An 11,294-nucleotide genomic window follows, 5' to 3' on the forward strand; every position below is an offset into this window, starting at 1 on the left:
AAAGGGAGCAGATGGTAGAAGGAGAGCTGGAAAGACACTACAGTGTCGGGGTGTCGCCCTTTAACCCAGAATGTTACGTTGATGCAGAATGCGTGCTTAAAAAGAGAAGGAGAAACCATGCAAGGCACAGGAAGGAAAGTGCTAAAGGTGATCAGTGAATACAGTTATTATCTCAGCAGAAGCACCAGGCTGTGACTACTAACAAATGTGTAATATTAATTTAAAGATCATTATTTGTAATTTACCAATAGAAAAGGTCCATAAACTAGTACCTAAAAAACTAGATCCACTGAGGGGGGGGTGGGCGGGGAATGACCCTGAAATGACAGACCAATGCTAAATATGTTTCCTATTTCTGTACTAGCTAATCAAATACAAACAGGTTTGTTGAAGAAAAATTACATATACTTTTAAATTCCACGAAAAACAAAAAATTTAAGACTTACATTTGAAAGGTTTTCACGCTTTCTTTGTGCCTTCACTTCCAGCATTATACTACAAAGCTGTAATGAACTCTAGGAAGAGTATAACACAGAGGTCAAAATACAAACTTTAGTATAATAAAGGTTTTGACTCTAATTTTTGTTCCACCATTTACAAGCTGGATGATCAAGGGCAAGTTATTTAACCCCTCTAAACCCATCTCCTCTTTTATAAAAAGGGCAAACTATCATATTTCCTAAATTCTTATTTTCCATTTGAATATCTGTGAAATCAGGACATGTTGTAAAAAATTTGTACTTTAATGTCCAAAAAACCTTTTTAAATTGAAGGTGTATCTCACAGTCTTCATAGCAGTGATTCTTAAGCTGGGGTTGTATTGGCCCCAGGAGACACTGGCAATGTCTGGAGACATTTCTGGGTGTTACAACTGGGGAAGAAGTAGGAGTGGGGAATACCACTATCACCTAGTGGGTAGAGGCCAGGATGCTGCTAAAATCCTACAATGCATAGGACGGCCCCCTCAACAAGGAAGGAGCCAGCCAGTAGTTCTGCAATGGGAAACCCTACCTTAGAGTGGTAGAAGAAGAAATAAAATAATATCTACTTAATAGGGTCATTCTCAGAATTAAAATAAGGCATATAGAATGTTCAAAACTGTACTTAACACAAAGTATGTGCTCAATAAATCATAGTAGCTTTTTCAAAAATCCAATGTGCTTAGGATAATTTATTTATCTACTAAACAAATACCAAATTCCCTAACGTGGCCCTTCAAACAATCCCAATTTACCTTTCAAGCTGCATCTCCCACTACTCATCACATAAACCTCCTCCAATCCTGCTGGTCTATGTTGTTGCACTAACGGTACTTGGGTTCCGAGCTCTGTGCTGGCACACAGACCACGTGCTCCACCCGCCACCCGTATGTGCCACTCAGGCATGGTTTAAATACCTGTAGCCTTTGACACTGTTAATAAGACCACCCGCCTGGAAACTTTCTCCTTCCAGGGCCTCAGTATCTTTACACTTTCTTAATTCTCTTCCTAACTCTCTGCTCTAATTCCATCTTCTTTTCCTCAGCCTCCTCCCAAAACTATTCTAAATGTTCACCACCCTAGATTCTGTCTCAAATCTTTTCTATCGCTCTACGGTGTCATCTACTTCTGATTTCAATTACACTTTATAGGCAGAAGATTCCCAAATTGCTATTTTATAGCCTCACCTGGTCAATCATACTCCCTACCCACATTTACAGCTACCTACCTTACTAGATTTCTCAGATAAGGTATCTGGCCAACACATCAAGCTTAAGGTTCCCCAGAACAAAGCTGACTTGCCATTTAACTTGCTGCTCTCCATCTCTGCCAATGGCACTGGACTCACCCTCCCAGTCACCAAATCTCAAAAGCTCAAGTAACCTCATTCTCCTTACAACCTCAGGGGACCTCATCCTCTCCCCATGCACCCCAAATTCAGTCATTTAGAAACACTAGGGGGCTTCCCTGGTGGCACAGTGGTTGAGAGTCTGCCTGCCAATGCAGTGGACACGGGTTCGAGCCCTGGTCTGGGAAGATCCCACATGCCGCGGAGCAACTAGGCCCGTGAGTCACAACTACTGAGCCTGCACATCTGGAGCCTGTGCTCCGCAACAAGAGAGGCCGCGATAGTGAGAGGCCCGCGCACAGCGATGAAGAGTGGCCCCCGCTTGCCGCAACTGGAGAAAGCCCTCGCACAGAAACGAAGACCCAACACAGCCCGAAATAAATAAAAATAAATAAAGAATTAGAAACACTAGGGATTATACCTTTGCAATGTTTTTTCTTTCTCTTGCCTCTTTTCCATTAATTTGACTTCTCCCCAAACAGCACATGGTAAAGTGGGCTGCCTGAAATCAGGTTCAGAACACAGCACCATAAGCTGGGTAGCTTTGGGTGAGTCCCTAACCCTCTGGGCCTCATTTCCTCATCAGTAACACTGGAGTGATGGACAGTTTCCACCTCTCAAGGCTGTCATGAGGATTAAAATGAGACGATATACGGAAAGTGACGGACACACAGTAAGTACTCAATAAATATTAGCAGCATTTCCGCACGGCTGCTTCAAGCTCTCACGATCTCTTGCCCAGACTCCTACAAGAACTTCCCAAACAGATCTCTCTGCAATCAGTCTCTCTTAACCACAGTGCTGTCCGCTGACAGCACATCCTTCACACGTGCATGAGAGTCAGGTGTGAGACAAGTTTTTGAGAAAACGTGTTGGGATATACAAAGAAATGAAATAAGGGTTATTTAAAATAGCAGATGATTTTATATTCTGCTATATGTTTTGTAGTTTGTATCAAACTACACGGTATGAAAGGGAGAATGATAGTTGATAAAGTTGAAATGATAAAGTGACACTAGGAATTGGGCCTTAAGTGCCATGTTACGAACTCCAAATGCTGGGAATTCCCTGGCAGTCCAGGGGTTAGGACTCAGTGCTCTCACTGCCATGGCCTGGGTTCAGTCCCTGACTGGGGAACTGAGATCCTGCAAGCCTCACAGAGCTGCCTCCAAATGCAAGAATTTAGTAAGGAAGAAGGTCATAAAAGGGTTTGCACCCACCATTTTCCCCAAAGCACTTAAAGCAAACTCAGTAATATCACTGCGAAATGGGTTAAGCTGTTCAAATACATTAGACACAGCACAGTTTAACCTCCCCCTCTTCCGCAATTTGCTTTAAGTATCTAATTGGTTTACAGATTAAAATTCACCTAAACAAACTTATTCTTCATTTGATCAAAACTGTACCTGCATTCTTCCACAAAATAAACTATGAAGATTTGGGTTATTTGGAATATTTTTAATATAAAGAAAAAGAACATGATTCCAAGCTCTGATAGAAGACTTCAAATTAAGTAAATACTCTATTTGCTTTCTAGGTATTACAATGCTAGCACTTTATTTACTTTTTATAGTTCAGTAACTTCATTCTGTGCCCAAAATTGATTTCTAGCTATCATTTTAAATGAATTTTCCAACATACGGTTCTAAAATTGACTTCTTTTTAATATGTCAAAAGTTAGAAACTTTCTAACGGAAAAAGACTAAATTGGTGCCTGAAGACCGGACATGTCATCATTAAAGAAGTGATTTTAGTAAATCATAACTTAAATTTGGGCTAATGTTTTGAATGATTAACTGAATACCACTAGCAATACCTCTGAAATATGTTGTCTACTAACATCTGCCATATAACAGTGTCTGCAGCAAATGCAGAAAATTTACATCAAAAGAAATGAAACATTACATTTTTTCAACTCACTCCATATAAATTTATACTTTGAAAGACTGTTGATTAAAGAATAAACAAAATGTAGAAAGATAACATTCTTAATAATATAATTTCTTGTTACTAAGTGACTCTTAAGGTCTTCTAAGCTTGATTTTCACTCCATTTTAAATATGACTTTCATCCACTCTGTTGCCAAGACAACTGTAAGTACAAACAACGTTCATCTAAACCATCTGAGAGTGTGTTAAGATCTGCCCATCCTTTAAAGAAAATAAATCAGTAAGACTTCTAACGCATGCTGTATACCCATTCTGCACACTGGCAGATGAAAGGCTTACTGTGCAGAGCGGGGTAAGCAGCGCAGACTTAAGAGTCAGAAAGACCTGCACTGGCCCGCAGGATCCACCGCTCGCCAGGTGTTTAACCTTGAGCAAATTCATCTGAGCTTCTTCCCTCACCTGCAAAATGAGGACAATATCTTTCTAGAGGGAAGCTGTGGGAATAAACAAAGCAATGTGTTTGAGGTATCGGGCATACAAGAGGCATGCCTGCCCTCACCAACGCCATACCCTTTAGTCAGACAATCAAATCAAAGCTCATGTCTGCCCGTACTAAAACTGTGACCGTGGGGAAGTTGTTTAACCTCTCTGCACTGGCGTCCTCTCTTTTTTAAACGGGGAGTACGCTACCTACATCACAGAGCTGCTGTAAGTCCCGAATACACAACATAATGCAAAGCATCTAGTGCAGTGCCCAGGCACAACACACATTCCACTGATACTCTGTTCCTTCCTCTTCTCTTCTTCGCCAAGTGTGTTCAACACTTGTTTCTCAACTGGTCCAGGATCTAGTAAACTTGCCTGACAGGTATCCAGGGAGTAGGCCATTTTCTGGTTAGGAACCCTTGTGAATCCAGGGCAACACTGTGACATCTGTACTACAAGTTTCCTCTCAGTTTCAGAAGGAAAGAAAATATTTTTGCTATTCCCTCTGCCTTCCATTTTGTACATATTGCTTTTCCACAGAGGTCACTATATCAATTTCACTCTTTCCATCTTTTCTAAATACTTAAATAGGGACTTCCCTGGCAGTCCACTGGTTAAGACTTCGCCTTCCAATGCAGGGGGTGCGGGTTCAGTCCCTCGTCGGGGAGCTGAGATCCCACATGCCTCCCGGCCAAAAAACCAAAAACATAAAACAGAAGCAATATTGTAACAAATTCAATAAAGACTTTAAAAAATGGTCCACATCAAAAAAAATCTTTAAAAAAAAAAAAAAACTTAAATAGCTTTCATGTCTCCTCTAAATGGATATTAGCTTCAGTATGCTGCTTAAGTTAAAACCAAAATACATCAATTATTTTCACCACCGATATCTGTGGTGCCAGAAAACAAAAATATACTAACACTTTGTGTTTCCTCCCAGGTGTTACTCTACACATTTAGTTCCAAAGAAATCTTTAAAATCTAAATTATTTCAAAATAAAATTTTTATTATATTTACTCCTGATGCTAGTTTTAAAACCTTTAACATCGGGACTTCCCTGGTGGCACAGTGGTTAAGAATCCGCCTGCCAATGCAGGGGACACGGGTTTGAGCCCTGGTCCAGGAAGATCCCACATGCTGCAGAGCAACTAAGCCCACGCGCCACAACTACTGAGCCCACGTGCCACAACTACTGAAGCCCGTGTGCCTAGAGCCCGTGCTCCGCAACAAGAGAAGCCACCGCAATGAGAAGCCCGCGCACCGCAATGAAGAGTAGCCCCCGCTCACCGCAACTAGAGAAAGCCTGAGAGCAGCAACGAAGACCCAACGCAGCCAAAAATAAATAAATAAAACCTTTAACATCTTTCTACTTCAATATCAAAGCATGATAATTCAAATAAAACAAAAGCTGTCATAAACACAAAATCACTGTAACATGAAGTTTCCCTCAAAACTAATTCAAATAGTTTTCTAAACACTGAGATTCATTTGCTAGGTAACTAAATATGCAGCCCTGATAGTTACCTGTATATGTATCCAGCTGTGTATGTTTAAACAGTAAGAATGAATTAAAGCATTTACCCACAAATTTTCACGGTCCTAAAATTGGAAATAAGCCATCCTCTTCCCCTCAAAAAAAACCAAACAAAAAAACCCCTGTATTTAACATCTGGAGAAAAGTCTGTAAATACTAAGAAACTTCTCAATAAATATTTTACACATCCAATATTTATTAACTAGGCCACAGAAATCTTACAAAATAACTCCAAGTTATTAGATGAAATTACCTTCCATGAGCATCTCCACGTGAGAAGGTAATGCTTTCAGAGCTCCACAACATGGGCTCCTAAAGCAACAGCTAAGGAATTACAACAGGAGGCCCTTTTCCTGTCATTTTGCAAAGACTGGGTAAAGGCGGGAGTGTCTGACGCCTACTGTCCTATACAATTTGTGTCAACAGCATATGCCCTCCAAAAACTCTTCTATTTAAAAAAAAAAATAAACCCACAGTAGGGAGTTGTTGTTTTTCTTAATTTATGAAGCCAAAATATTTGGGAAAAGGAATGTGTCTGAACACGAAGTAAAAATAGGACATGACACACAGCAAGCTAAATATCGGGTTTAAATAACTGGTTTAATAGAGCCTGAAACGTGTACGGGAGGACACGGGCTTCAAGAATGACGACAAAAATTAATACTGCGCTCCGACAGAGGCCACGGTACAGTCCACGGATCCTGAATCGCAGCCATGGTTACAAATGTCAAAATCAGTGTAGTCTGTGTGCCATCCACCTCCTTCCAATAATAACGAAACCAACTCATTTCTCGGTGGTGTAATCACAACTATGACTGTGGGGGAAATGAATGCAGCACAATGAGGAAAATACCACAAATTAAAACCACCCCATGTAAAAACATGACAAAATTGGTCACTGGGAGGGGGAAAACAAAAAACAAAAAAACACACCCACTTTTGCTATCCAATAAAAGAAATCTGGCCGCATCCCACCTGCCCAAATCAAGGGCTCCTGACTGAAGAGCAAACCTGCGTTATCCCCCCTCCTTTCTTCTCCCATCGCGTCCCCGAGCCTGTGCGCGGAGACACGCGCGAAGGGGACCAGAGGATGGGAAACAAAACGGGGACGCGCGCAGCCTGCGGGGACGAAGGGATGGAGGGATGGGGGGCGGGCACCACGTACCTGTCCCGAAGGCCTTGGCCACCAGCCAGGCCAGATTGCAGGCGATTTTGGCCCTGGAGAAGTCGTAGTGGTCGAAGGGCTTGATGGCTGGAACAATGAACGTCCTCCTCCCGTCCCGGGGGTCTGCAGCATCCCCCATCTTCACGCGCTCGGGGCGCCGGCCCGCCCTTCACATGGTGCTGCCGGCCGCGGGGTAGGCGCTGTGGGGTGGGGGTCGGGGTCTGGGTCCAGGCCGGGGTCCGGGCCGCTCAGAGCATCGGCCCCGCGCGCCCGGCCCGGGATGAGGCGGCGCCGCGTCCGGCCGTCCCGCGAGCCTCCCGCGAGCGCGCGTGCGGGCGCCTCCCCTTTGTCTCGGCGCGGCCGGGCCCGGGCGCGGCGGGGGCGTCCTCAGCGGTCACGTCGCGGGGGCCGTCCCGCCATCGCGCCGCCCGCAGCGCCGCCCTCCGCTCGCGGCCCTGCCCTCGGGGCGCCCGCCGGCCGGAGCGCGGGGCCGCTGGGACTCGCCGGGGACGCGGCCGGGGGACTCGGGCGGCCCCCACCCGGCGCAGCCGGAGCCGCCGCGGAGAACGTCAAAGTCCCTGCGGCGCGGGCGCCGACAGCCGTCCCTCCTGGCGCCCGCTCCCCGCCGCCGCCGCGCTGCCGCCCCGCGCCCTCCGCCTTGCAGACGCCGTCAGCCCGGCGCTCGGGCCCCGCCCGGCCAGCCCTGCCCCGCGCTTCCCCTGCGGCCGCCCGCGCTGTAGCCGCCTCCGCCGCCGCAGCTGCGGTTTTCCAGCTGCCGCACTGGACCGAGCGACGGCGCGGATCTGCGCATGCGTCCTCGCGCGGCCCGCCCCGCCCGCCGCCCCGCGGGGGTCCCGGCGGCCCGCGGAGCATGCGCGGTGGCGGCGGCGGCTCTGCTGGTCAGCCGAGTGCACATCCTGGCGTCCTGGCCCGGCGTGCGGCGGCCGCTGACCCTGCTGGAGAGGCGGGGAGGGAGGGGGAGACGGGCCTCGCTGTGGCTTTCGTGTTTTCGCGACGCAGTGCTGAGGCACAGAGAACTGATGTTTATGAAAATGCTTATTTGGTGGCACACACTTTGCTGCCAACTTGTGCCTAAACAATTCCATCTAGTCCTCTAAGTAACCCGAGGGGGTGGGTGTGATCGCTGATTGACCACAAAGGTATAGAGGTCAAGTGGGGTGATTAAGTCACACGTGGGGCTTGACCAGGATTGAGGATCTGGGAAGCTCCCCACCGGTGTTGATTTCATGACTTCAGGATACTTTACTCCATGCTCTCCACTTAAATGTCCTCTCTCGGGAGGGGGGGGCACATCCATCAGCGCCTCCAAACAAAGCATCAGTTCCTGCACGAAGCCAACCGCATGACCTGGCATCCACAAACCCTTGTGGCTGCATTTTGTCAGAGCCGCTCCGTTTTCCCGAAGGGGCATCTTCTCAGATGTCAGTGTCCTGGCTCGGCCGTGCTCCTTCTGTCCCCTTGGCTCACTCCTACTCGGCCCGCAAGGCTCTCACAGGAATCACCTCCTCCTGAAAGCCTTCCCTGACAGCTCTCGATCCTCCCCGTCAGGGCTGCCAGGCAGGTGCTCTCCTGTTCCCAGAGCACCGTGTTGTTCCGTCCCAGCTCTTGCACATACTGTACACGCAACCGTCTAGGACTTGTCTGTCTGCCCACTGATGACAGCGTCTCTCTCCCGCACCCACGTAGGGCCCAAGCCATAGTACTTGCTCAATTAATGTACAAGGACTCGGGATGGATGTCATTGTAGTTCACTCTTGTTGAGCTTATTTAACTCAGAATTCCTCACGTTATCTCCTTTCAATACATTATCGAATTTTAATCATTGTCCAACCCTGTGTTATCTTCATTTCATACACATACAAAAAAGGAAAGCTCAGAAAAATTTGAAAATTACCCCATATCACACAACTAGTAAACTGGTTGACCCAAGATTTGAACCCAGGACTGTCTTACTCCAAAGTCCATGCTTTAACTACTAAGGCTTCTCTGGTACTCCCTGCCCCTAAGATGGAAGCAGGACATACGAAATATGAGGGGTGGGGAGGGGGCTTTGGACCCTACTATCTAAAAGGGGAGCTCCACTGGCAAGCAGGCCCCTTTGATCCCTACAAATACTCCCCCGGGACCTAGTAGGGCATTCCAGATAAACCTACTAACAACATGGGCTACAAAAAGAACGTGAGTGACAAGAATAACACACCACAGGGTGGCTGATGTCATTTTTCAATAAGTGAATGAATATTAATAAAGTATTTCTCATGGGCAAGGCCTTTTGCTAGATCATTCAGGGGATAATAAAACTAGCATATGAATAATAGTTGACACAGCACACTCATAGGATAACTACCTTAATTCTCACATCCATGCTGTGAAATAGGTGTTATTACTCTCTTTCAATTCTAGATACAGGACTGAGGGTCAGAGGGATTAAGTCGCGTGCGCAAAGATTTCATGGTTGATTCATACCTGAGTCTGACTTCAAAAACAAGCACAGGTCTTCTGGCTCCACTCCTCGGGCTCCTTTCCCTGTGCCTGCTCCCTCCCCAGATTATGGAGGCTGACATGTACATAAATAAATATAATACAATGACGTAAAAGAGGTAAGTGCACATAAAGTGCAGAGGGAACATCCGGATAGACGGATCAGGAGGGTTTCGTAGAGACTTCTGTTAAACCGAATGTACTCAAGTTCACCTTCAACGAAATCCTAAAGTGACAAGTCAAATTAAGAGAAACCTATATACCAGAAAGGTTGAAGAGAGATGCCAAAGCATTTCACCAGTCACCGTGACCATCTGCAAACCAATGCAAGATTCTCGAGGCCAGAAACCACGCCCAACCAACTCTATGCTGTGTTTGTGACCTAGCACAGTGCTTCGCTCACAGGGGGTGCTGGGTGAATGCTTGTTGAATTTTACTGAAAACGATTTCAACCTAAATAAACACGATGAGGAAGAGAAGGAAGCACAGACAGTTGCTCTGCTCGTCCTTTGATTCAGTGGTGATGCATTTAGTAGCGATGGCATAACTATGACCCCAATTGGGGGGGAGTGTGTGTAGGAATGGAAAAAAAAAAAATGCCTACACAAAGAGCAGCTTTTACTTTCAGGGAGGCTGTGAAACTTGGGGTCATAGTAGGAGGCTGTTATTAACAGAGAAACACCCTGAGTACAAAGAAGAAGGATTTACTTTCAGGGAGACAGACACTCTAATAGGGTGCTCTTTGTGATACCTTCCGAATGATCCCTTTTAACAATTGGAAATCTCTGCAGAGTACCGCTGTCAAAAAGAAACGCTCTCCGCTGCCTTCTTGAGGTATCTGACTTCATTAAAAATCAGAAACAAAACCCAATGATTCTTTGGGCCAGGTTGGGCCAACTGCACAACCATCCCTCTATTTTTTATCTCCAGGCTTGGAATCTATCCATCAGGCAACAGTTACTCTATTCCTACATGTCTATTCCTCCTCCTCTCTGTTTTAAAAGTTGATCTCCTTTCTCCTGGAAAATCCACAATGTCAGCCAGACTTCCTTCCTTGGGGCCATCCTCCATTTCTCTGTCTTTGGATAGACTCATAAATTTATTCATTCATTCATAAGCCAATATTGATTGAGTACCTGGGTGCTGAGGCTGCAGTGTCGAACAAGACAGCTGAGAAAGCAAATTTTGAATGGGAAAACTGAGAGATCTCGGGGCCTGGGCAGCCCAGCTCTCCTCCCGTTGGCATGATTACATCTTCATAGGCTCAAAGCCTCGTTACTTCACCCACAGAAATCTTCATTGCGTCCCCTCGGAAACAGGCAAACGCTAAACACTACACTATACTATTCACTACGGTAAGAATGCATGTTATTTCTTTAACTGAATGCATGTATTCACATACTGTCATCCATTTTCAATTAGTTACACTAACAGGAGCTAATGCTTATTGAACACTTTCTGTGTATCAGGCCCTGTTCCACATACATTAACTTATTTAACCTTCACCACAGCCCTATTTTCCTCATTTGGCAAATGGAGTAACCAAGGTACAGAGGACTTAAGGAAGTGGTGGAGACCTTATGTTATTTTGAAACTCAAGGAACCAGAATAAGTCACCTTTGAATCAACCAGGTTAAGCATGACTGGCAGGGGTGGGGTAGGTTTAAAAAAAAACAAGAATGCTTAGCTAACCGATGACGATAAGATGTTAAACTGGCTGAAGTATAGCCGCATCTGATAAACCAAGTTGGGATAGAAGAGTGTGGGCCGAACGGCGGGCACTCCATCATTTCTAGACACAGTTGTGGTTTTCGTCCGCAGAGCTAACAGAGTTTTACAAGGATTACCTCATCAACCTTCACAACGACTCCAGCAAGACCTGTGTGGTCT

General features: G+C 45.9%; 1 protein-coding gene across 1 annotated transcript in view; it reads right to left on the reverse strand.

Moving 5' to 3' along the window:
* Positions 1-7,216, reverse strand: part of CAMSAP2 (calmodulin regulated spectrin associated protein family member 2) — a 104,990-nt gene extending 97,774 nt beyond the window's left edge. Inside the window, exon 1 of the mRNA XM_061187273.1 lies at positions 6,903-7,216. Within this exon, the coding sequence (XP_061043256.1) occupies positions 6,903-7,041 (139 nt within the window). The 5' untranslated portion in view covers positions 7,042-7,216. The remainder of the gene's footprint in view (positions 1-6,902) is intronic.
* Between the last annotated feature and the right edge of the window lie 4,078 nt (positions 7,217-11,294).

This window comes from Eubalaena glacialis, chromosome 3, assembly GCF_028564815.1.
Source record: "Eubalaena glacialis isolate mEubGla1 chromosome 3, mEubGla1.1.hap2.+ XY, whole genome shotgun sequence".
Classification (NCBI taxonomy): Eukaryota; Metazoa; Chordata; class Mammalia; order Artiodactyla; family Balaenidae; genus Eubalaena; species Eubalaena glacialis.